We start from the raw sequence: 27,645 nt of genomic DNA, 5'->3' as shown, positions 1-27,645 counted from the left end.
AAAGTGCAGTATTGGAATAAATATTTTATAAAAATTAATTTATCTTAGTGTGAATGCTAGGCTGTGACAGAATCTGCTATAAATATTTTACAGCTTATTTTATTAAACTTCATATTAGTGCAATGATTCTATGGTGTCCTTAACAAGATTTTTTCTTTGAAGAAACATTTTAAATTTTGCTTCTGAACAGTTTCAGTAAGACAGTATTTAGTTTCTCCATAACTGCATGTTACAATGCCACATTATTATTCATTGTGCAATGACTGTCAGGTAAAACTACAACTCTCTTTGTCAACACTTATTTAATATAATATAATAATTTCAAATTCTTATGTTACAAATCTGGTAACTTGAAAAGTAAACACCTTATGACCCAATTTAGTTGACGGACGATACGTATACAGACCTTGTACAAGAGCCACAGCCCTGAATCTGAGTGCTGCACAATGACAGTACTGTCACCATATTTGATGATGGGAGCTCCGATCACTTCTAGATCCTTTTCTTCCAGGACCACTTTTAGGTCATCCTTCTCTTGTCGCAAGCAGAAAGTGGACGTGGCAAATGTAGCATCATCTCTGCGTGCAAAAATGTTACATGCATTTTTCCAAAACAGAGATGAATATACTCTCATCCTAACTTTCAAAGCAAAAGCTATTTAACACCAGTTGCCCAGCTGTTCTGTTCAAGAGCGTACAATATTACAATACGTGTCAACTCATTAAAATCAGTTGTTTTCTAACTGAGAGAAATTGGAGAAAAAACTGTAAGTCATAAACCTATAATAGTAAGGATATTTTATACTTGGGTTGTAGTAAATCTTTGCAAGACTGTTTACTCTTGGGGCCCTTCTAGTTAATATTATAAGGTTTATAATTACTGATGGGTCAGGCGTTGTATATAATGCATGTAGGCCTCAATCTCATGTAATGCAGAAATGAACTGCTTCAGATTCTGAGGAACAAAAACTAAAACATCATTACCACCTCTGCCAAGTTCTGTTTATATGAGCATATGCACAGAACGACTGTAAAGTCATGCAACCCATTCCTGACACACATTCTATTCTAAAAAAAAATAAATTAAGCTGAAATCAGAAAACAAAGAAAAATACATTTTATATTATATGTTGCTAATGTCCATTGTGTTCGGTGATGCACGCACTCAAGCTTTTGCTCAAGTTTAATGAACTGCAGTGTAGAGTTCCTGTTACAGAAAAAACAGTTCACCAAACAAGAAATTGTCAATTTCTTCGGCACAGGAGAATCTGGAAATCTAATCATAAACTCATGCTGGCCATTTTAAGTAAGAACGAAATGGTCGAACACTTTTTTGCACTTCTGAAGAAATTATCCTTACACTTCAACTGCTGTAAGGCGACTGACGGACTAGTGCGAGGAGGTTAAAACATGACGTGCCATGTGTGGGCCTCGTACACTCACAGCAGCATTGTGTTTTTATTAATCCAGTTAAATTGTATTGAACTGCAACCATCAGCAAATACTTTAATATGGGTTATGTGACTTCTCAGTTGCCAGCCATCTCTACTGGCAGTAGAATCCAATGGTTCAACACTGCTAATGCAAATGTCAACCACTGGATACAACCCTGAGCCAGTTCCACCAACTTCACAACCTATTTCTGTAAAATCCATACTTCTCTTATTCTACGGTTATGCTATTTATCTTCCATAGTTAACATACTTTCTTACTAGGTAGAGCTCATTGTTCTCATTAACTCCCAAGTATCGAACAGTAGTGAGGTGGCGGATCCTCATCGGATGATACCAGTTGATGAAGCCGCCTGCCCATTTGGTTCTTGGCAATTCCAGTCGCCACAGCGACACTGCCACCCTCATAAACAACTATGCTGAAAAAAATTAACAATTAATTGCATACAACAGATCGCCATGGCTGTGCGTTCTATGATATGGACCATTCAGACTGGAATCACAGGTTTCAATTCAGGTTGAAGCATGTTTCTAAGTACGTAACACAAAAAAAAAAAAAAAAAACAACAACAACAATTTCTGTGTTCATTTCCACGTGCGTCTGCCAACGGAGTAACTATCACGTGGCCACTCTTTGTCTTCATACCCCAGGTTTCTGTTACAGACTGGCTACACAGAATTACCATACCAGCTGCTTAAAAATTTAAATTGACCATCACAAACCTAACACTTTGGACATGAAGGGTAAACCCCGTTTTCCTAAATAATCAATTTCTAACACAATTAGAATGAAAAAATTTAATTATAAAAATTAAAAATATTCCAGTGAGATTTGATAATTTCAAGATGAGTATGAAGATGGTTGTTTCTTGGATATAGCACCATGTAATATCGTGTATATCAACCAAACATTTCAGAGGAGCTTATTGCCTGCATCATCACTCTGATGACGGAGATGGTAAGCTCCTCCGAAACGCACGTCTATACCTGCCAGACTACACGACGCCACATCCCAGCAGATAGCCATCTTCTTTAAAAACAATCCCTTTCTAAACATATAAAGGACCATACCTCATAACTGTATTTCATCCCTTCCAATAACACAAATCTTACTTTTGTCCAGGTTGATCGGTCCAAGTAGATGGAATGGTGAGGCATTCATCACCCCCATGGAAGAACCTTAACACATAACCACCAAAGACATAACCTCAAATATGAATGTGCATTGTTTCAGTTACGCATCTTGCTTCAGATAGCACTAAACCATTCAGTTTCCATTAACAAATACAACCTATAATAATATCATCTAAATGTATATGCTGAGCAGTCAGTTTTGTGTAACTACATGCATGCATCCCCCCCCCCCCCCCCACACACACACATACATATATAACAGTTGTCATGTCCACAATATAATACAACTATATTTTAATGGTGGTTCATAATATCATAAAGCAGAATCTCTTCAAGTTAAGAATCAGACTTCAAAGTTATTTTTGGCATTGATCTACTGAGGTAACAACTTCTATATTGTCATTGAAATCACATTTACCAACTTAAATGAAGTGATCAATTTGAAGTATAAAATTTAAAACTGGCAGTAAAATGAAGCATTTGTTGCAACTATAGATTTTAAAGTGACAATGTTGTTGTTTTTTTGGGTTGTGACATCAAGAAGACTCATAGGAAGATACCAAATTTCAAAGACAGTATGTTTCTCCAAATCACTGTTATCTACCTGAGTCCACAGAGCACCACAACTTGGAAGAACAACACCATCATCTTCTATCTATACTTTATAGTATGCCTGATTATAATTACTCTCTAGTGAGCTGAAGTGCTGTATACATACCTACATACTTCATCCTGCTGATACCAGTTCCATACGGTTGCACAGACCAGTGAGACACGTGAAAAGATGCGTTCACCACAGACAGGTCATTTTCTTTAGCTGTTCGCTTTAAAATGGCAAGAATGAGACAATTACAGGTTTTATTCCAACATTACGGCCAGGTTTTAAACCAGGTGTGGGAATATCCAACTTACCATCTTACTTCCCTCTAAAAGCATCTTTCAAACAAATGTTTTGCTCCTTCTACCAACTTCTTCCACTTCCCAACCAGTATCTCAACTTGTAATTGTAGCTCTGCTGCAAAGTTTCGGTCAGCATTGTTCAGCAGTTTCTGTGTTGTTATCATTTGGCTGCAGTGTTTCAATATCATCTTGGAGAGCCTGTATAAAATTTATACAGACTCCACTGTATTTTCTGTTTTTGTCTTACTATTCTGTTATAAAATTCACAGCTACAATAATTAATTTATAAGGGTGTAGGATAGAAATCACCAACATTCTTCTCTCTGTAATACAGCCTCTTCCTTCAGAAACAGAAACTTGTTCAACTGATCGTAAATTTGATTAATCTTATGAGAGTTGAAGACTCATCACTGTGATCACAAAATCCTGTTATATATTCTGAGTCACTTCAAAACAGAAGTCATTTAAAGAAATAAATATCAATATAATTACTCCTTTATGCCACCACATGTTCTTGTACTTGTGTCGAAAGTTTTGAAGTGCATGTATATTGCATGAAATGACATGTTCGAAATAGTTCTTACTTTAAGTCCTCCACACAAGGGAAAGATAACACACATAAATTCAACAAATGCTCAAATAACGTCACATTAACTTGCACGACCTCGCAATATATGACAGAAGAAATGCAGTGGACAGAAACGATACAGAATATTTACGCCATTTTCTCGTACGCAGGGATGGCAACATCTGAAAAGCAGCGGACACATCCCGCCATCGCGGGAGAATGAGGGATATTCGATTATCATTCTTTGCGCACTGTAACAGACTCTGCTGCCATCTACCGACCACGGATCTGAAGTAGATCTACGTCGAAGCACACTCCGTTGACCTGCTGTGTGAAATGCTGCCTGCAATACCTCACGTACTGTAATATATGTATGCCAGTAGTTTCTTAATAGGTTTCCCAAACTGTCTCCTTCCTTTACATTTCTGGATCAGAACTTTGTATTTCTCATATGCCGCATATATGTTCCATGATCGCCTATCACATCCTTCTTAATTCAACTGCACTAAAAGTTTTAATTAAAAAATAAATTAAGAAGCTTCTTATTATGTAATTGTTCCCAGTATTCTGTTACCGGATCTCTTCTAAAATCAAAAACATATTCCAAGACCTGTACTCTCAAACTCTCTTCTCTTTTATGAGAGACCAAGTTTCACACCCCAAAAAACAACAGGCAGAAAGACTCTTGCATTCATACATACATCTTTATTACATTCCATGGATCCATAACTTAGTCAGATGACAATAGGATGTGGAATAAGTCGTAATAATAATACAATACATGTTATACAAATACAAGTCATATAAATGTCACAAAAATACAAACAAAGGATAAATTACGACTTACTTTTAGACATTAGGGATTCATCGACAGAGTGAAAGGATTGTGTAATTAAGTATCTTTTCAATGCTGATTTAAATTGTGCCTTTTTATTTACAAGACTTGTGAGATTTGATGATAGACTGTTGAAAATTTTGATCCCTGCATAATATGCACTCTTCTGAAAACATGAGAAGTTGGCAATTGGTCTATGAAGCAGATTTTTATTCCTTGTGTTGATCTGGTGTATAGTTTGAAAGAGTTCTTGGTTATTTACAATAAAGTTCATTAACAAGAATATGTATTCACATGGAAGAGCTAAGATCTCTAATCTCTTAAATAGACTTCTACATGAATTCCTAGGTCTTACACCAGCCAATAACCTAACAATTTTCTTTTGTAAAGTGAATATCTTTTTGATGTTTGATGAATTTCCCCCCAAAATTATTCCATATTTCATTAAATAGTTAAAATAGGCAAAATATTCAGATCTGAGTGTGTCAGAGTTGCTGACATGCAACAGAGATCTAACTTAGGTATCAGTTTATCAATATGATTAGTCCAATTTAGGTGATTATCAATTTGCAAACCCAAGAATTTTGTGTTTACTGACTCTTGTATATACTTCCCACTATAACCAATACTTAAAGCAAATTGTGGAGAGTTATTTGTTATAAATTTTATTAGATTTAGGGCCAGTTTGTTAGCAGTAAACCATCTACTCATTATGAGACAGAACTGTTTGATGTTGAACAGAAATCATCAAAATTTTTATTTGAAATTATGACGCTTGTGACATCAGCAAATAGTTTAATAGTATGTACTCTTTGCACAGAGAAAATAAAGTTAATTTACAAAAGGGAGGTGTGTATGTCTGTCCTAGCCACTTATTTGTATATTTGAAGTCTATAAAAAGTGGATGTATTTTGCCAAACTATTATATTTGAAGTTTCATTAGATCCATCTACTAATTCTAATTTTCATTACCAGCTGACAATAATAACAACCATTTCATATAAACACCAATATACATTATGAAACATAATTGACAAGAATCTCACTAATTATTCCTCTGAACAAAAAACATTCTGGAAAAGACTTGTAAGAAATAATTGGATACACATTTTTATGTAAATTTAATTTTCTGGTAAATTATCAAATACATAAAAACATAAGACGCGTAACTTGAAAATGTCTATAGAAGTTGCTTACACTATCACGTGTTCTTTGTCATGTATCTTTTTTGATTCATAAAATAAATATGTCATGTGGAGATTATGTTATCTGTCAATATGTCCATTCAAATGCTTTATGTCAAAAACTGCTTGGAAGATTCTGATGGCTAAATTCCAATGTTTGGAGTTTCCAGCAAAAGTTGTCTTCAGAATGTAGTATAGTTATCAATCTGGTTATCAATCATTTGAATATTATTTCTACTTTACACAAAACAAAAATTAAATTTTCCTAGTAGCTTATCATATAAGAAGTTCATGCACGATGTAATATGTACTTTCCACTAAGTTCTACACCTCTTATTAGAACTATTTTATATAGTATACATTTTATTAAAAAAGCACAGGTAATAATTGATGTCACTAGTGGAATAAGTGTATTATATCTAGTGCACAGGAAACTCAACTACCATACTTTAGGTCCAGTTAAAGTTTAGTTTTAAATTTTGGATTTCAATAGCTGAAAATTACCAACACAATTTAGTTGACTATGAATCCATTAATGAAACATTATCACTGCTCAGTCAGAGACTTGAGGTGAGTAATGAAAGGGCAATGGCTGCAAATGAGGCACATAAATTAATGGATGTCAGACAGTACTGCTCTGCCAGGAAGTGCCAAACATCCCCACGCTTGCTGCGTGGAACTCCTGCAAAAACATCCAACAATCTTGTGAAATTAAACACTTTAGTAAGAAAACTCCTAACAAATTTATTATGCAGAGGTGATACAAAGAGTGATTATGAATTATCTTTGCACTTCTAGACATTTTATTCTAAGAAAATCTACGCTCAATAATAACATTTTCAGGATGTAGACCTTAAGTATGAACTGTATGCAGAGAGATAACTGTATGTTGTGGTTTCATGAAATCCTATCAATGAAGGCAATGCAGAGATGGTTTTGAAGAGAGTCTGGGCTAACCTCACCTGCCAAACCATCCACTTATGCTTCATACAAGCCTGTTTCTAAAATAACTGTGAACAGAATGTGAAATGCATTCATATATTGCCCATGGTAACACATTTCATTTTCATTGCAGTGTGACAATTTCTGAACAGCTGTTTGCCCCTAGGTCCCTGCAATTTTTTTTGTGTCAGAAGGGGGGGCGTTTGACAGACTGTCTACCCCTGCACCAATAATTCAAAACCAAAATGACATCAAAATTCACATCTGAGATGATGATGTATGTTCAAATGTGCAATGTTTGGAATGAGAATGACAATCATTTTGACACATGTAGAATCACCAGCTGGGCTCACATTGAAATTAGGTAACTGACTTCAAAACGAGTTTTTATTCATGCCCTACAAATTTCATTATCGTGCATAGCTTACCTTTTTAAAAACATTTTTTAAAAGTGAAAAGAATATTTATAATCATCTTGTATTGTGTAATAAGGTGATTACAAATGGTATGTTACATGAAAGAATTGGTCATGGCTTATTTTCAAACACCAATGTGATGTCTCCTTCAACAGTACAAGAAAAAAACATTAAAAATAACAGGCTGGTATTGAAACCAGTAACTCCTCAAATACAAAGCAGCAGTATTAAGAAATACAACACAATATAATGTTAAGTCTACAGATGCTTAAGTATAAAATGATGAAATTTGGCTTTATTAGTGTACTTTACCAAATGCCACATATTTGTCAGTGAAGTTCCCTCTCTGTTCATAGTTATGTAAGGGGTAGGATAACAATCCTTCCCAACCCTCTTCAAATGCGTATAACCCCAGATTTAACTTTATTATTTCTGAGATTAAATTATTTTAATCCTGTCACTGAACTATTTCTCCATTATCTGCTATTATCTCATGTCTCACCCTGCCTGATGGCTTGGAGCAGCATTTTGGAGTCACACTGAGTTGAGACGCGACTCTCCTTGCTCACCAAGAGATCCCACACCTCCATTACTTCTCGCACACATGAACCTATCTCATCATATTCCAACTTGATGCGCTTCACTGTCGCTTCCTCCTGTCGGGCTGCCAAAACAATGGGTTACTTTACAGTGTCTGATGATGTAACCAATCCTGTGGTTGTTAATTATTATTCGTAATTCAATAAAATACAAAATTAGTAAACTACAGCACAGCTCTGATTATCTGGGGCCCAAATTCATCCATGGTCTCAGACTGCGTAATTACATTTTCCTTATCTTCACTTTACTTCATGGGAAATGAAAATGACTTTGATTACGATGACCTTTTTACAAATTTGTGAGTATATAAAAAAAAGGCCAACAGAAATATCAAAACAAAATCTATGGACTTGCTTACAAAATGACTTCAAAAAAGAATGTTTAGTATGTTTTACAATAGGAATATGTATGTTAATATGTACAAATTTGTGAAAGTTCCTATTTTGCTTACACGGATGATGATGATAATGCTAATTAAATATAATCTGCATTAACTGTGTTTTAGATTATCTGGGCCCTTGCCTCCCACAACTACCATGAACAATCAGCGCTCTACTCTAATTTCAATATCAACATAATAATTGCACATTTATTCCAACTTAAAAATATACTGTGCAAAGAAAAAATGTTATTTCCTGGCCTCGTACTGGAACATAACAGGATAAAATGGTGGAATTTTTGTTAGCAGTATTAAACCTCTAGGTTCTGCTACCTGAGAGTGAACGCATTAAATACGGACTTCATTGGATTCCGGACGTAGTGGGAGCACTTCCTAATCACTAGGTCCTATTATCAGAGTTTAAATTTGTTGTTAGAGGTGGATTGGATTGAGGACAGATTCTAAAATCATATTTTAGTGTTACCTTTCGATTCTAATACCAGAGAGTTTGGTGTTCAGAAGAAGAAATTAGATTAATCAATAGCTGTTTCTTTGTGTATGCTGGTATACCTTCATATTCACAAGGTGATTAGATCATTGCAAATAAGGTTATAAACTCTGATAAACAAAAACTATGTATTACTTTCCACTTTTCACAACTTTTACACTTAAACTACTAACATTACTTATCTTTCTTTATAAAAGCACGAGTGTGTGGAAGATACGAAAAAAATTATGGAAACAAATGCCTGCAAACCAAAATTTCAGAATAACAAAAATAATGTACATCTCCTGCAAAAGAATTGAAAAATATTTTATAATAATGAATAATGATATAATAAAATATCAGTGTAATGCAGCCAAACCCCATTGCTGTTTGAAAATGTGTTAAAATGTCCAAGTAGCAGCAACGACAAATGGCATTACAGGATTAGAAACACTGCTGTTTATTTTAAATAGCATGTAAAATATTCACCAGATGTCACAAGCATACAAATCTCTGTACATACCATAATCTGGACATCAATACAAGATTAAAATAGTCTGATGACAATTTTTACACATTGCAAAACAGATTTCCACATCTAATTTTGAAACACAAACCAATAGGAAGAAGAAATAAAGGACGCCCTTTAAAGAATTCCTGGACGATTGAGGCCAGAATGGGTCATTAGGCCCAAACTCCTTGATAGTTAGATGATGACGATGAAAATATTTTTTTTTTAATTTCCCTTGTAGCAAATGCACAATATGGTGCAAAATGATGATGCAAGTGATGATATTGTGCCAATTCTGGATTGTGCATGTGACAATATTTCAGAAGTAGAATCTGGTTATACTCAAAATGAAATTGGTGATAATCATGAATTTGATCACAAAAGTGACTCATCAGACAGAGAAAAAAAGTGATGAGCAAGCAGAATCAGTTGTCGCAGCAAGATGTGATATGAAACAGCAAATGGAAATATCTGATTCATCTCCCCAAATGGCATGATGTTCAAAACATCACCAAAATACTTTGTGTATACGCATGTGTGCAAAGAATGCATAATAACCTTTATCACAGGGGATTTAAACTCCCATCATGTGGGGCTGTAAGCTGGATTTTAACTTTAGCGTGAAATAGTTTACCACTATGCTACTGCAACACATGATCAGCTAGACCAAGCATAAAACTTGGTGCACAGATGATAAAAGATAATATACATAATCATGTAAATGCTACATCACTCTTGTTTATGTTTGGATTGCAGAATGAATGATTGAGAATATAATTACAAACACACAATGTGCCACTTCCTCCATCCATCCAATGGCTCTAGAGCCCATATTGGGCCTTGGCCTCCTAGTGCCAATTATTTGGCAAAATGCATTGATGTCTGTAGAAACAATTAATCCGAAGTTATTAATATGTTTATATTGCCTTACACCATCATTAAATTTAATTATTATAAATATAATTTGTCAGTTCATAAAAAATTTGTTTTAACCAAGATTTTAAAAAAAATAAATAAAGCATCACAATAAATTTTTCAAGTAATGTTGATGATAATACAGCGTGTTTCAAAAGTAGCTTTACAACTTGAGGGTGAGATATTGGTGAACTGATAGGAGAAACATATAATTTCAGAACATAGAAATGTAGTCAAACACTTCAAGTTTTATGTCCATCAGATTTTTATGGTTCAATGTGACTTCCATTTGTTATGTAGTCAATTTCTTGCCACACGCGGTGTAGCATCTCTGGTGTCACTTCAGCAACTGCGGTGGTAATTCGAGTTCGGAGTTCGGCCACATCTGCAGGTAAGGGTGGCACGTACACTCGATCTTTAACAAATCCCCACAAGAAAAAATCTAAAGGTGTTAGATCCGGGGAACGAGGTGGCCATGCTATTGGTGCGGCCTGACCAATTCACTGACCTGGGAAACGGTTGTTGAGGTACTCGCGCACTTCTCCGAGGTAATGAGGGGGTGCACCATCTTGCTGGAAGTGAATGCGTCCTTCCTGGTCATCTTCATCAAGTTGAGGAATGAGGAACTATTGGAGCATGTCCAGATACACAATGCCGGTAATAGTCTTCTCCATGAAAAAGAAGGGGCTGTACACTTTATCTTTGCTGAGGGCCCAAAACATTAACTTTTGGACTGTCATGAACATGTTCCAGGAAGGTACGTGGATTTTCACTACCCCAAATCCTGCAGTTGTGGGCGTTGACCTTACCAGTGACATGGAACGTGCTTTCGTCACTGAAAATTACCGAGTCCAGAAATCCTTCGTCGTCTTCAACCCGCCGCAACATTTCCGTACTACAGTTTACGTGCATGAAACTTGATGTGTTCGGCTAAATTTGTGCATTTAAAAATATTGCGCACGTCCTTTAAATAAATTTATATTCTCCTGCGAAGTTGTAAAGCTACTTTTGAAACACGGTGTATATTGCATGAAGCTCAATTACAAACAGGCAGAAGAACAAATTTGTGAATATTGACAGCTGACCACATTTCCTGTTTCCTTTGTGACTGTTTATTATACAGTTCTGTTCTAAAACAAGCATTATAATATTTCTGACAGATACCTCGCAGCCTCGCATTCTCCTTCTCCATCCGTATAAGAGCAGCAGTTGCTGGTTGATAGCTTTTTTCCACAGAGCACGCAGTTCTTCTCTGTCTCGCTTCAGTGGGTGCTGCTTTATACTGATTAACCCCAGGCCCCTCTCTGCTTGAACACAACAAACGGATGAGAGAATCACAACAGATAATCACAGAGCCTCTTAGTCTAATACATTTCCTGGGCGTGATGCTGACAAGAGAGAGAGGAGCTATATGGCGTGCAGTGGGATGGCTTTACTTTACTGTATTATATTTATATTTATTCCATATAACCACTGCATCTTTAGTGAAGGAAATGTCTAATTTCAGGAGACTGAATCATTCTGAGCCTCATACAGTACTCCACTACTAGCAACAACTAGTCAAGAAATAAGAGGACAAAATCACTTGTTGAAACTGATAACAAATCTGTCTGGTCCTGACAAAATCCAGCAGTTAATCTTCATTAAAAGTTATGAAGCAAATTATACTTTAAGCCATAAAAATTTGTCAGTGCTGGTTCCAAACGAAAGTAAACTAAAGTTTACCAGACAGGTTCTTGTTAGGCGTCAGCACCCGATTGAAGATGGCTTGGCGCCATGATCCAGATTGCCTTGCCACATCCTGATTCAGCTCCTGTGTTGGTGATGTCTTTGAGGTGTGGCCAACTTTCAGGAATCTGTTCACAAAATCAATGTTTTGTTTCAATGCTTGGTGTAAAAGTAATCTGGAGAAATTACAGTTTTCAGTTGAATACACTGTGAAAATTCTCTCCTATCTCCCATGTTTCAGCTTGTTAAATACTGCAAAATTTTTGAAGGTATAACAGAATTTAAAACCCTAAACATGTGTCTGTCTCTAAAATGTTAAACTACTGTCCTACATTTATGTGGGCGATTGCTCTACGAAATAACAGTTAAGCAATTCCTGAATCAACAAATCAAACGCACTGACAAGCTTATTTTCAGACAGTGTACACCCACAATGTTATTACCTAGATATTTCACATTCTTTTAGATTCATTTATTATTTAATTTTTCAATACTATTAACAAAAATATTTCAACAGACGTGATCTATTTTGTTTTTGTATGATATTCTGGGGGTATAGCTGGACCACCTTGCTTCCAGGTGATGTAAATACGGAGGCCTGGTCTTCCAGGTTGGGGGGGTTGGGCATGGGGCTAACACCCCCACCCTGGTTTGTAGCGTCCATGATGAAGATGATACTCCACATTTTGCTGTATTTATAAGATCTTCAGGTGACCTACAGTTATGTATTTTACTTAAGTAATGGTACAGAGTTAGTAAACATACAACTGTAACTTCTTCATCTGTTATTACTTCTCATTATGTACACATTAATTACAAAATATGTTACAATTTCCTTCTTTAAAAGTGTCATAAAAATATAGAATATACGAATTCTTAAAACTTTATGCTAGCCAGACTGTTTTTCATGGCTTTATACTCATAATTTTTATTCACATATTATAGTTTAGTTCTGTTTTCATCATTAAGTACTCTTCCATCCCCAACCTGAAACTCTTTATTACAGTTTTTGCTTAAGATAGTTTGGTCCTGAAGAACATTTGAGGTTAAATTTATGTCTCTCGAAGCATCTGATATACTGATGTTTGAGTGAACTCCAGCATTGAATGATTGGGGTTAGTGCACGTTTGTTTCTATGTCGATTTAGTTGACAGTTTCTGGATTCTTAGAATATAAAAATCACGTAAGTTACTACTATCAATGTGCTGTCTGTTCAGTATGCTTGAGATTTTCCCACAGTTAATTCTGCAAAAATTTTGGAATATTTCAAACAGTCCTCTGAAAGAAGCTGTTCTTCTCTTATTCTACCACAGAATGCCAAAACTAGATAAAAATATCTAAATATGCTTAAAAAAACATGAAGTTTCTGGTGATAGATAATCAAAGGAACAAATTTTAATTTCCAGCTTTGCTTAAAATATCCACTAACTTATGAAACTGTTGTATTTTTTACTGAGAAAGAATCTAACCCCTTTCAGAATTTGCAAATGTTTTATCATAACGCAAACCTATAGACCACGCAACAGTTAATTTCTCTTTCCAGACATGTGTTACAACCCCTTGCAATCTTATTCTCATACATACATACATACATACACTTCAATCAGATCACCCCTCACCCCGTCAAAATGTAACTCTGTTTTAGTCAGTTCCTGCAGCATTCTCGTCCTCACAGGACAAGAGCAATGTATTCTCATAATATGCAAATTGTCTCATAAATCAGAGGAAGACATTATACTACACCAGGGGTCGTCAACCTGGTCCGTACCGCCCACTAGTGGGCGATTCAAGCTTTCATGGTGGGCGGTGTGGGTTTTTGTCCGTTGTTACAAATTTGGTTCTTCCTTCATATAACGAATACACTGCTAACAACTTCGCGAGTTTGACTTTTTAAAATATGCTTTTGCAATTTACTTTTGAATTCCATCTCTAAAATTTTGAATATAGATAATAATTCACCGGGCACTTCTCGAAGTAAACTCGTGGATGAAGGAGCAACAAATGAGCTCCGTATCAAAGGCATGAGTTTAGTGCGCATAACGGCCATCCTTCAGTCTTCGAGCTGTACCTCTTTCATGGTGGTGGGCAGTATGTGCGGCACCGGTGGGCGGTAAGGAAATTTTACCATCAACAAAGATACAAAAGTGGGCTGTAGGTATAAAAAGGTTGACGACCCCTGTACTACACAAATCATGTCCATCACTGCATTTGTAATTGTCATATCACACAAATATCCATTTCAGTCACACACTTTGTAGATCTGTATCCCAAATTGTTTACTGATCCTTTCATATTTATTATCTGAAAATGAGACTTTAATATTTAGCATGAGAATCACCGACATAATTACTCTCATTTTCCAAACTGTGTTACAGTTTTCATCTTGTGTATTATAAGGTTAATATTTGTCACTGAAATGGAGAGATCTCAGAATACAAAAATCTGTCTTGTATATGAGGGTTCAGAAAGATGTTATAGTACGGACTGTATCTTTGCTGATGCTCCATCTGTACAAATATTACATATAAATAACTGTATTACCTGCATAGTGACATCAGTAAACATTTAAGATTAGGGAGGAAGTGGCGATGAAACAATCCTTCAAAGAAAAGGTTTTATCCAATTTTCACAGAAGAGGCTCTTGCAAACAGGTCATGAGAGTACAATCATTACATTTGTAACAAAGTAAATGTCCATCTCTAATTCTAGAAGAATACTAACATGACGGTATACACATTAATGATAACGTGGAAGAAATTTTATTAACAAAATGTAGATTTATGTAGTTTAAATTCATCAGGCATTAGGTTTGACTGTTTATAAGCTAAGAGTTCCATATAAACATAACACTTGAGAACAGACTTAAAAAAGAAATTCTATCAACCAACTGACAACACCACAAAAGGAACTCACATATTCATCATGGGACTGGTCTTCTGCTGTCCATTGGGAGGAGTGACGGAATTCAACTGTTGCTGGGAGTTGCTGGCAGAAAGGCTGCCATTTGACTGCTTTTTTTGTAGTTCCCGTTTCATTGTCTCGCCTTCTGCAGCGCCCACTGTAGAAGAACGTGGTCGCAGACCACTGGTACCACTGTCTGTTATGTTGTTCTCAGGTACTTCCAGTGTTGGAGCTGGTGATGAACGGGTAGTTGGGCTAGCGTGCCCTGAAGAGGATGGGGGATCCTGGGAAAACAATATGTTTTCTGTATATGAGTAAAATGCACTATCTTTCAGACAAGATATCTGAACCTTGGGAAGATTATGTAAGAGTGTTCTAAAGAAATGCATAATAAAGAGCTTCAGAACTTAGTACTGTTTGGGTGATTAAATCAAGGAGGATAAAATGGGTCAGACACGTAATGTGCACAAAGGATATGAGAAATTCACATTAGAATTGTGCTCAGAAAACATGAAGGGCATGTAATGGATTCAATGACTCAGGTTAGGCTCCAGTGGTTGGATTTATGAACGTAACAGAGATCCTTTGCACTACGTAAAAGCAGGAAATGTACTGGATAGCTGATTATAAACTTTTGAAAATAATCCTTGCAGGGTGGAGTTTGTTCATGATCTTATCTTGGGAATGTTGTTTCACATATATATGTACATAGAAATGGAAGTAGCTTCTTCACAGCTACACTTGGAATTTGTGGACAATCTTCCTTCAAACTGACACAAAAGTTACCAAGAGGAATGTTTATTAATGTATCTTTCAAAACCACGGCCTGCTGAAGTGTCATATTTCTTATATCTGTTTCTAATAACAAACCTTTCTCTGTGACAGAGAACGTACAAAGGTTTCATAACCACTGAAAACGTTCACTGCAACTTGTAGGTCTCATACACGTTCAATTGTATCTGAAAGAAAATCATCACTTATCCAGCTCTCAAGTTCATTGGAAAAGTCATCCAATGGTTGAAAACAGCCAGAAACATTTTTTTTCAACCAGTACACGTCCTCCAAAATTCTATTTTATTTATATATAAATTTGTTCACATGCCAAGATAACTGTGATAGTCACACCTTAAAATTTTGTTCACGTATCTTCGTAAGAACGTCCGCTAGGTACGCTACCCTCTGGAGTCACACAGCATCACACAGACTGTTTGTTGTTGGTCATCCAAATAATGTTACACATATACTGACACTCAGATTTCATGTCACTATGAATGACAGTCATCACCACTCTTCTGCCAGTCCTAACTTTATAAAAACTAGTAAAATGTATTGGGAGATGTGAAGTTCATCTCTAATTTGCACCGTTTTCAATAAAGTACTGCTGCACACATCCTAAATATGCATGCTGAGGGCATTAAAAATGCACACAACAATGACTGATAACCTTGTTTCCCTAAATTGTTACAGTGTGACTTAAAAGTGTAATGACGCAGTGTATCAAGTTAACTATATTGCCATAACAGCAAAGGTATTTGACAACTGAGTCAGTCCACCATTTGACAAAATTCTCTCTTAGAACCCTTGAGATTACTCGATATATTGCCAGTGTTCTGTAAAGTACAGTCTGAGTAACACTAGACTAACCCATTAAAGGCTGCAATACAGAATTACAATTCAGTGATTTGCTAATTCCGTGGTGCAGGAGTTGACAGTTATTCAGCCAATCCCACGTGCGCAGAACTTGTAGGTTCATCAAAAAAAAACCACCACTGGACACAATCCATAATTAGTTCAGTACAATTTATATGCTCACATGCTAGTTTCTTAAGATCCATTTCGAAAATACTATTCATGTCTGATTCTACCATGAAGTGTTTGAAACGAAGTCATCTGTTTTACTGTTTAAATCATGATGACCATATTATTATCCTTCATTAATCATACTACTACATTAAATGTACATCTTATGGAGTTCAATGTAATTCTCTTAAATTCTGCATTCATTTCTCTTAGTCACAAATATTCTCTTCAATTCTTTGCTGCTGAACACCCTTAAAGATTTTTTATTCTTTCAAAATGAAAAACCACTTTTCCTGTTCACATAATTATTTTATTTTATTTATTTAGTGTTCTGTGTGACGACAGGTCCATATGAACAGGATCATTCCCTCCTTTTCTCGGACTGGGACCTGTTCATATACGTTCTTGGCAGATGATCCACAAGTGGTTTGCCATTGCCTTCTTCTGTGTGTGAATGGAGTAATTGTTGGGATGCCACGGAGGAAAACTCCGTGTTGCCTAGACCACGGCCTTGCCCAACACAAGTTATAAATTCGAACCCGAGACCCCAGGATTACAAGGCCAGCGTTCTAACCGCTAGACCACCGTGGCTGTTCACATAATAACAACAACAAATAAAGTCAATATACAATGTACACCAACTACTCAATTTATAGAAGAGAAATATTCATTGGAAGTCCCTTTAAAGTGAACACAAAAATAAACTTATTAGTATTAACTTACATTGAAAGAAAGTTATATATATCTCTCTCAGTCTCACGTGCGCACTCACACACGAGAGTCAAGGAAGATAAGTATACAGTTCACAAATGTTTATAATAACGAACAGCAATTAATTATAAATTAATGGAGATACAAATAATAAGATAATGTGAGATAAGACTCTCAATAACACAGAACAAAGCACAAAGGAGGAACTTGGCTACTTGCAAGGTGGGAGTAATGGTTATCAGGGGTGGAAATTATGTTGTATGTTACTTCTTGTCATGTGCTTCTGTGTAATAAAAAATCATTACACAAACTGAAGAAGTGATACTGATTTTTAATTGCGTAAAAATAGAATTTCATTCATTAACATTTGTAAAATGGGACGTCAGTTTGTTCTCAACAGAGTGCAGCTCTCATTTCTAACTGTAGTTTTTTATTGCAACAGCATCTCACCTTGGATGCCTTGGGTTATGTCAGGGCAGTCCGTGTGGAATTTGTGGTGCACAAAGTGGCACTGAGACAAGTTTCTGTCTAAGTCCTTCACTTTAATCAAGTTCCATATTCACTCATGTATCATCTGGGGGATGGAGAATGGGCCCATTAGCAGCCACAGTTCCACAGAGACAAAGTCTCACCCCATCATAAGAAGAGACTACGATAGTGGCAGCATGACGAAACATGAGCAAAATTATTTTGAAGTACTTGAAAGAAGCAATACGGCAGAATTTTAAGTTTCAGGTACTGATCCAGTAACATGCTATTTTACCTTACACAGTGCAGCATTCATTGGCAGACTCAATTCCTTCACAACTGGTCCAAAATCATCTCGTGAGCCCTTGCGCTTCAGCAGCTGAGGGAACGTTTGGCCTTCATGAAGATGGTACTCCCTCCCAGGTACTGATTAAGGAACTCGCTGAGTGTGGCGAGCTTGCTTTCCTTCATAGTGTGCTCTTAGCAGCATCATGAGAAACTCATTCTGCTCACGGAGACTTGAGGTCTCTACTCCTCGGAATTTAGTTAATATCACAGACTGCTCTTCTTCTGGTAACAAATCCAGGCGACGGAAGATGGCGGCTTGTGTGCGCTTGTCATTCAAACCTGAAAGAGAATCAACAAATTGTTTCTCAGAAGTTGTGCGCTCACTAAAATAAAGTGTGCATGTGTTAGATACAAGCGTAATATGGCGAAGACAAAGTAAATCAACTGTAAAGAATTTTTATGACTACTTTAGGTCTGATGATCTAGGAAGAATTCAAAATATCTTTGATCCAGCAAAGAAAACTGCAGATACTTCAGGAGTATTGCTTACATCAGTTCATGATACAGGCTGTCCCAAAAAGATATATACAGACAATCAATGAATTTTCATTGCTTGAAACTCAATCAACCCTCCACCATTTGTGTATATGAATCATGGTATCATCTGTTAAGTGTAGACCACACTAGACTCCCCTCATAAACATAACACACAAAGATCAATAACAAGGCTAATAATCCATATTATAATGTGCATACATATTTTTGGGATACTCTGTATTTTACAGGACACTAAATAAGATGTAGAGAGGACAATTCTCTTTTCTACTCCAAGATAATATTAAAGGCAGTACTATTGATGTCAATGAGCCGGGATAGCTCAGTCAGTATAGTGACTAGCTACGACCGGGGTTCGATCTCCGACGGGGGCAGTGGATTTTTCCTCTAGCCTCTGGGGCCCACCCAGCCTCCTCTACAATGGGTACCGGGGTCCTTTCCCGGGGGTAAAGCCGGCCGGGGCGTGATGCTGACCACTCACCCCCATCTAGTGCCGAGGTCAAGGAAGAGAGGAGCTATACCTCCACTCACCCCAAACGCCTACATGGCGTATAGTGGGACAAACTTTACCTTTACGTTTTACTATTGATGTCAATTGGTGCACCTTAAGATACACAAAGCTAATCAAGAAAGAGACAATGTATGCTGTCTTATCACATTCACTATTGGGAATTTAAATGCAGGCTTATATTAAATGCCTGGGCTCATGGAAGAAGTTCTGCACTGTCTGAAGACAAAAAAAATATATTTTGCAAATTAAAAAGGAGACAAATGTTATATAATATCATTAGTAGACTTAGAGAGTGTGATACCACGTGTAGCAACAGATTTTAGTGTCACTGATTAAGTCACCACACAACAGCATGACTTGAATTAAAATTATTTAAAATCCAGCAACAAAAATCTCACTGACAGTGAGAAATATGTTATTCTGGAAATTTTTAAATTTATAAATAAAGTTGTTTGTACTATTGTTACAGTTTCTAATTTTTATTGCTACTTATAATGTACTATGTGTACAAAATAATAATATATGTTATTAAAAAATGTTACTGGGGGGGGCACATGGTGTGATCACATGACAAGCTTTTATTGTACATTTTTAGAATTTATGGCACTCAGTCTCAAAGAGGTTTCGTGTCCTTGCCTAAATTAAAATAGAAAAAGATAGAACTGTACTAGTAACTGGTCCTTCTAGGAAACAACTGCTATGTCTGCAAGTCTGGAACCACTGAAGAGACAGGAATATAAGAAATATGTCTGGAGCGACATTCAATGTAATGATGTTCATACCTAGTTTGAAAACAATCTGTTCAGTACAAACATTGCTGACAGTACGTCATTGATCGATAAAGGAACAGACACTGGACTCATAAAAATAACCCTCACATGAGGCAGTCGACATTTTTGTTTCAAGTAAAAGATTTTACGATATATATTACAAACATTATCTCATTACACACTCACCTTCTGCTTCGGCACAGAGCTTGTGGTACCACACCTTTGGACAGTGTTCACAGGATAGCACTGGCAGCTTCTCACGTCGTTGTGCCTCTGTCGTGGCAAGAAATGCTTGTCTTATTGCTGTGGAAGCATACCAACAGACATTTAAACAAAGGATTGGCAACATTCAATGTTATGGTATGAGTCAATTATGAGACAGGCTCAGAAAGTACACAACATACAGCATTCTCATCACAAAATTCTATAATTTTTATGTCAGATGTTTAACACATTCACTCCCAGGTACTTGGCTGCTGGTTTACCTCTCAAGTCAATTTTCAGTAGTACTTCATGTTCTACAGACATGAATGACAAATGACCTACAAATTTCAATGAATTCCATTAAGGTAACTGCATGCAGTGACAGAATAAAACTACATGCTCAAAGTGTGTTCTGAAAGCGTTATGTTTTGACTTCTAAAGGCATGCTGCTCTTTGACCAGGATCATACAGCGATGATAGAAATATGCCCTGATAAGACAAAAAGCGCCTTTCTCAGAAAACTGAGAACACAGTTTCACATCCTGTAACTAGATAGTGTATGCAGGTACCTTTCGAAAGTCCTTGAATCACTGATCGACTGCCAATCACTTCTCAAATGTAATACTTCAAAATATTTGGAATTTTGTTAAAAATGGCTTAGCTGTGTGAGCATGTTAAGAACACAGAAAAAAAGTCAGATTATAATTAATTCAATTCCAATGCCACATAATCATTGTTCACAAAAAGAATATTATTAAATATCCTTGAAGCCGTTTATTTTTTAAATTATTGTTCCTTACAACTTATTATATTTTTTAAATAATGATATTTATGAAAGCAAGTTACATCAAAATTCATTATCTGAAAAACTGGACAGAACGCAAAACATTTATCACATAAATTCAATAATATCGGAATAATACGTGAATTTGATAGAGAAATGGCGCAAAGAACACTTTGTGGCCAAGGGCTGTCCATCACATCTTTCAGATTAAAAGATCACACTGCCATCTACCAGTTGCCATATGAACTACATGTGCTGTCATCTGTCATATAAACTATTTGATATCCTACCCATAGGATGTACTTTAGGATGATGATGATAGACTGTTTCCTTTGCCGCAAGGATTGAACTTTCCCGCTTCGAGTGTTGCCAACCACCCTTTTGTTTCCATCTTTAAAATGGTTCAACCACTGAAACAAGCCTGAAAGAGTGTCTTTGTTACTTTGTATTATAAATTAAGATAATGAATATATTCACACTACCCAATTCAGAGTGCAATTTGCTATTATTCTTACAGGCCTGGAGCACTACAGGAGCAAATCAGAGTTAGGTTATAAACGTACAGTAATGTTCTTTGTTTATACCTGTTTCACAGATAACAACAACTCATACACTAAAAAAACACTCAGGCATGTGTATAACTGGACAGAAAAAAATCTCATCTGAAAGGAAGGCTTACCTCAGTTTCATCTTTTTTTATTGAAAGTGCTGATTGTACATGAACCTCATCAGATACCATGCCAATGGGATCTCTTTCACTTTCAACATCAACATCATTCTCCATTTTGATTATACCCATGTTCTGCTGTAAAATAAAAAATTAATTATAAAATTGTGTTAACTATCTCAAAAATCGAGGAAGATAGTTGTTCTCTGAATAATGCATATGAGCAATATTGTATTAATATGACGAGATTCAGGCATGCCAATGTAACTAAATTCTATCATGTCGACACCAGTGCAGAACTGTATTATTCGTCTCCATGTCTTCACTGTATCTTCTATTCAAGAATATTGTGTGCATCTTTATATTTTAATCCGTGACTCAATGTTTAACAGCAGAAATAACCCTTCATAATAACACGTTTCATATTGTTTAACATAATGCACACTGCAACACTCTGGAATCTTCTACTCCACAAGACATGGAGAATTAATTTTATGCAGCACGTGATTGCACACACACAATTCATATTTACCCAATTCTCAACCGACATTGTTAAGCGTTCATAAAATAGAAGCCAAGACAATAATTACACATAGCCACAGTAATCTGTATAACAGCTGCCACAATCTATTACCCTGAAAATCATCGACACCAAACAAAATCCATATTTTATTACGACATAACTATTCTCCAACGCCACGCTACCAAAGTCACAGTATTTACGGAAGTAACTTTGCAGCTACTAGGAACAAAGAGCATCGTGCCAACCAAAGAGAGCCAAATATTTAAAATATCTGCCTTAAATTAATTTACTTTCTGTACTCAATAGATTACTTCTTATTTTTTCAGAAGTGTACATTGTAAACGAATCGTGAAATAATTCTTAAAAACGATCTTCAATCTACTAATTTCATGCATTGTAAGCCTTCACAAACGAGTGACGCTCAGCTAACAAAAGAGGTGCAACAAACTGGAAGTTGGTGAACCTGGCTGTATATCACAAACTGAAGATGTTGATATGACGTACGTGCTCGTGTATCTTTTCAGACAGTCCTACCCCATAAACTCATTTTTCCATCTAAAGATACAAAGATTAAAATATGAAACAACACAATCTTAACTGCTGCTTGGTATGGGAGTGAAATGTGGTCTGTCAGATTCAGGGTTTTTTTAATGAAAATCTCCACAGTTCGTTCCCTTCCAGTATTATCAGGATGATGTAATCCAGGTTAAGGTTGGTGGGTCACATAGAATGCATGGGGGACATAATAAGTGCTCACAAAAAATTGGTTATAAAGCTTTTGAGGCCTTTTCGATCTTGGCACAGTGGTAGTATAGGCCAATATTAAAACATATTTTAGGGAATTAAAACCTGCATTGGACTGATCTGGTGCAGGGTAGGGACTGGCTGTGAGCTAAAGCAAACTTGACAATCATTTCCATAAATAGAAGATAATACCTTGACTAGCCGAGCCTATTACCAGCTTCTCAATGATTGTGCCCTATGGAGTATTTTAGTTGTTCAATATACAGAAGTACTTTTCTTTACTATTTTCTTACGAATAAAAAACAATTGGACTCATATTTCCTTGGTTGTTGATGCCAATTTCAACCTCATATAAATGATATGCAACCTTGTATACAGTCTTCCTACCTTTAATATTACAGGAATAGGTTAGTTAATGTCAATGATGTATGTGCTAAATCAGGGTTGAATGTGGTTTTGATGAGGAGTAAGATATCTTCATGACTTGTCCCTTTTCTATTATAAACAGAATGCCTCTTAAAACTGGATACACTTGCCTGTTAACTATCAGAACTATAATTCATACAACACACTCAGTCATAATTTGTCAAATACAAATAAATGTTCACAATGCTTAATGTACTGCAACCTCAAACACCTCAAATTAACCCAAATTTTAAACTGCTCGCCTCAGTTTATTTATGAACTATTCATATAATATAATTTCTTAAAGTTGGTTCCAAAATTCTTTTATAGTCATAAATTTGATTGATTTATGAAGAGACACCTGTTCTGTTTAATAACTGGTATCCAAACATGTGTATGTTTAAAAATCTTGGATGACCACAGCTTCTAAAACACCCTTCTCAGTTTCTGATTTGATTTAAAATTCCTCACAACTCACTGGAAGATTTCAGTCAGTCCCTTCTACTTATGAGGCTTCACCCCTCAGAGAACATCTCTGATAGGCTGGCTTCTCACAATGTACACTTTTGACTGTTGAAATCAAGGAAAGCCCTGCACTTTTGCCTTAATCCATTTTCCTTTAAGTATAGTTTAGCCAGTCTGTCACAGTTGAATCAAATGGCAGGTCCAACTTGCATGCAATGAGTTCGCAACTGTGTCCTTATTTCCCAACTCTGTGCAATGTTTACACTTTATAATCCTATATAAAAATATCCAATAATATCGCAGAAAAATGAGTAACAAACAGAAAGAAACATGATCCTGGAAGAACTCATACTCTTCCATTCAATACATTCATCAATGCATAAATTATAATGTAATAAGTACGCAATAAAGGAAAGGGTGTTATGTTCATGGGTTGTCACCATAAGACATATGTTACAGTCATGACCAAAGAATCACCACATGATGACAGTGTCTTTCTGAATCACCAGATTTACTGAAGATGCCTGTAATTGAAACTTGTAGAAGATTGATACATGCCACTTGAAAAAAGGGCTTCAAACTCGTTTCTTCAGAATGATAAAAAATCAACAAATATTATACTCCTTCACAGGTACAAAATTTTGTGGAGATGCAACTTGCCACATTGTCACAATTACCACATATCTGACATTCATACAATCCTTACAATAACTAAATTCTGTCAAATCTGTAAAGGTTGCACATCACTTTTATATGCATTCCTTGCACAATGTATAAAATGCTCAGTTTGTGACCATCCACCTGTTCACGTTTGTTCTCCAAAAGCTGACTATACTTTGCAAAATTTCAATGATTTCGTATTTGAGGTTTTTCTAAAACTTCTGAGCGATTTTAATTTTCGTCAGAATTAGTACCCCAATGTGCATGAAGCTGACGTCAAACTAAATATTTTTTTGGATCAATCACCATATAATTTTCTGTACATAACCAGAATTATCATATTAATAATTTTCTCAAAAACAGTTGGTTATAAAATCAACTGTTGTGAACTTAAAATACAGTCTATTTGGCTGTCTAAATTACTTCCAAGTGCATGGCTTAGGAGACCTTAAGGTACATCACCAAATTAACTACTTTCTCCTACAAATTTTATATTAATTACTTTTGAATATGTTGAATCCCAACATAAATTATGTTTATAAAATGGTTACAACAAAATTGTCTGTTTACTGTTGACCCATTACAGTTTTATTTTCAACAAGTAGGGAAGTGCCAACTGGGGTGATGCAAAGTGGGGAATTAGTCCCTGACACATCTAATGTAGATATGAAAGCCCAGAAGGATGGCAAATGGTGTTCTCGCGAAGCTGCGATAGGTCCAGCAAACCAGTAGTGGATTGAAACTGGTTTCAACACAAAGCAAAGCCTCGGGAGGAGGTTTTGTATAATGACCCATAAAGCAAGCAGACACATCATAGGAGGAAGAATAAGTTAGGATGGGATATGTGATGGAAAACGATAACTTGTTTGATGAAGAACTGGAAGGTAGGATGTTAAACTGGATATCAGGTAAGCAGTACTAAAAATTTGAGGTTGTTTGAATTCGTTCAAAATCATGTCCAATGGTAGCCTTTGGAATTTGTAATAATGAGTCCTTTCATTTTGGTACCAAAGTGTCAGTTGCTAATATAGACATAGAACTAATTTCATCATAATACAAATGGTACGTTATAAAGCTCAAGGATTACTTTCTGCAGTAGTTCATTAGTTATAAACTACCATGCATGAATGTTACGTTATGTTCCCAGATGGACCAGAGATTGGTGTAATTTGTAATGTGTACTTACCAGTTTGAACTCCAGAAATGTTGGGTACACATCCTCTACTCATGTCAAATGGTACAGCTGAGTCAGCTTGTGTGCTGCGATGCCTGATACTATGTAAGACCATTTCACATTCAACGGTCTCTGTGATGGCTGTTGGAACAGCCCCTCTAACTGCGGACACCACCAGCTTTATGTTCCCCACTGTGTGTGGCGCATCTGCACAAGCAACCCCACTTAACATATTTCAGGATCAGAGTAATAAAAACATCATTCATTAATAACAATTAGAGAATAAATTATTTATTTAGGGTTTATTAAATTATACTTCTAACAAGTCAGATTACACAGCATTGAATATTAGGATGATTAGCAAATAATTAATTGGAAAGGTACTATCTTGGTATTTGTTCACAAGCACTGTGGAAAACCATAAGAAACTTCAACCAGGAAAGTCAATCCCTGGGCCAAGATTTGAACCTAGTACAGTAGCCGGGGTGAATCTCTGCATTCCATATCTATTAAAAGTAAAAGGCAAGGGAACCAGATGAGTCGGAAAGGGTGGCAGCTAAGAAAGCATATACTGCCCATACTATAAAAATTATTTCCTGGCAACAGTACTTTGTAGCTCGCTGACTCACCTCCTGGGTCAGTAAGTGTTTGGATTATGTACTATATGAATTTGTTTTCCTTATACATGCAAGACAGTGATGCAGACAATAAATTCAGTTTGATCCCAGATATAGTAACAACCAAACTGTTGTAAACACCTTACCATTACTCTTTTGGCATTAAAACATGTTTGATAAAGTATGAGACAATGGGAGGAAAATAAAGTGATGAAACTGTTTGGAAGGAATTTTTCATTAATTTGTCATCAAGGAAAGCATGATGATGAGCACGCTTACGAGGAGGACCATCGGATAAGTTGGAACGGCAGCATTCTTCAAATCAAAAGAAACGGTACTTATAGAAAGTACAAAGAATCAGCTCACATGGCGTGATTGGTGAACCCCATTAGTCAGACCAGTCTGGAAATTTCGCCCATATGGATTCCGTTGATCAACAAGGAAATCAGCAGTAATATGGTTTAATAGATACCGATAACTGTGTGCAACACTTGTCCTAAGTTACCCGGTAGTCTCTTATCTCTCAAGGAGGACACTAGTGACAGGTTCTTTCCTCCTTATAGGACGCCGGTAGTAGGTTCATATCCTCCCGTACAGAGGACGACAGTAGTGTATTCTCAGGTGTTTTATGGTGTTTGGGTTTCAATGTCCTTTGATGACTTGGATGCCAACACCTTTTTTGCATTGTTTTGATGTCAATTTTTATGTGGTTTCAGAACTGCTCTTATAATTTTTATTTTATCTTTTAAGTATTATATTTCACTGACAGAACCCATACTTGGGCGGATAAGTTCATATAACTGCACAAATTAAATTGTCCAGTGACAGAGACTAGCTCTTTCTAAGGGACTCAACAGAGTAAGTACCTCTCACCTGAAGATGTGAAACGTCGCGAATTTTAAAAAACAGATGATGGAAAAAGTCCTGATTACAAATAATTTTAAGTGTAAACTACTGCCCTCAGAACCCTTTAGAATTGGATGATGATGAAATGGTGGGTAAATGTAAAGTAATCAGGTTACAAGCCAATGTTGGCACTTAGGGGAGAGGAGGTATAGCTCCTACTCATTCTCAACCTTGACACTGGAAGGGGTGAGTGGTCTGCACCATTCCACAGCAGCATTTAATCCACAGAAAAGAACCCCATTACCCATTAAACAGGAACCAGTCTGTACACAGAGGCTAGGAGAAAATCCTCTGCCCCTGTTGAGGATTGAACTTCGATTGTCTGGCCTGTAGCCAGTCACTATTCTGACTGAACGATCTGATTCACAATGAATTGCCAGGTGCTTGTACAGTAAAACAAACATTTCAAGAAATGTTACTGATGACTTCTGCAAGACAGGTAA

At 36.2% G+C, this 27,645-nt stretch overlaps 2 protein-coding genes, 1 long non-coding RNA gene and 1 pseudogene across 18 annotated transcripts in view; 1 reads left to right on the top strand and 3 right to left on the bottom strand.

Moving 5' to 3' along the window:
• Window positions 1–3,959, bottom strand: part of LOC147870934 (ryanodine receptor-like) — a 70,487-nt pseudogene extending 66,528 nt beyond the window's left edge. The window contains exons 1-5 of the transcript XR_015533026.1: window positions 3,497–3,959; window positions 3,303–3,408; window positions 2,564–2,657; window positions 1,704–1,869; window positions 407–578 (exon numbers count right to left, since the gene is read on the bottom strand). The product of XR_015533026.1 is annotated as a ryanodine receptor-like (transcript). The remainder of the gene's footprint in view (window positions 1–406; window positions 579–1,703; window positions 1,870–2,563; window positions 2,658–3,302; window positions 3,409–3,496) is intronic.
• Window positions 1–27,645, top strand: part of LOC147870927 (uncharacterized) — a 474,306-nt gene that overhangs the window by 59,792 nt on the left and 386,869 nt on the right. The window lies entirely within an intron of this gene.
• Window positions 4,733–8,063, bottom strand: LOC147870933 (TBC1 domain family member 1-like). Its single transcript, XM_087341677.1, has 2 exons — window positions 7,932–8,063; window positions 4,733–6,753 (listed from the first exon to the last, which is right to left on the bottom strand). The coding sequence occupies exons 1-2, from the start codon at window positions 8,017–8,019 to the stop codon at window positions 6,629–6,631; spliced, it is 213 nt and encodes a 70-aa protein (XP_087197803.1). The 5' UTR covers window positions 8,020–8,063; the 3' UTR covers window positions 4,733–6,628.
• Window positions 4,733–27,645, bottom strand: part of LOC147870932 (uncharacterized) — a 40,379-nt gene continuing 17,466 nt past the window's right edge. For 7 of the 15 annotated variants that reach the window (XM_087341659.1, XM_087341658.1, XM_087341660.1 and 4 more), the window contains 9 exons: window positions 25,692–25,886; window positions 21,721–21,846; window positions 21,332–21,462; window positions 20,240–20,356; window positions 18,225–18,556; window positions 14,963–15,234; window positions 12,047–12,177; window positions 11,486–11,625; window positions 4,733–10,986 (listed from right to left, as the gene is read on the bottom strand). In XM_087341659.1, the coding sequence (XP_087197785.1) occupies window positions 10,948–10,986; window positions 11,486–11,625; window positions 12,047–12,177; window positions 14,963–15,234; window positions 18,225–18,245 (603 nt within the window). In that variant the 5' untranslated portion in view covers window positions 18,246–18,556; window positions 20,240–20,356; window positions 21,332–21,462; window positions 21,721–21,846; window positions 25,692–25,886 and the 3' untranslated portion in view covers window positions 4,733–10,947. Of the gene's footprint in view, window positions 10,987–11,485; window positions 11,626–12,046; window positions 12,178–14,962; window positions 15,235–18,224; window positions 18,557–20,239; window positions 20,357–21,331; window positions 21,463–21,720; window positions 21,847–22,240; window positions 22,457–25,691; window positions 25,887–27,645 lie in introns of those variants that run through there. The other 8 variants (XR_015533027.1, XM_087341672.1, XM_087341662.1 and 5 more) reach the window with 8 other exon arrangements.

The sequence above is a fragment of the Zootermopsis nevadensis genome, unplaced genomic scaffold, assembly GCF_977971745.1.
Source record: "Zootermopsis nevadensis isolate Lab colony 2312 unplaced genomic scaffold, Znev_1.0 Znev_ptg000083l, whole genome shotgun sequence".
NCBI lineage: Eukaryota > Metazoa > Arthropoda > Insecta > Blattodea > Termopsidae > Zootermopsis > Zootermopsis nevadensis.
This window is presented reverse-complemented; position numbering and strand designations above follow the sequence as displayed.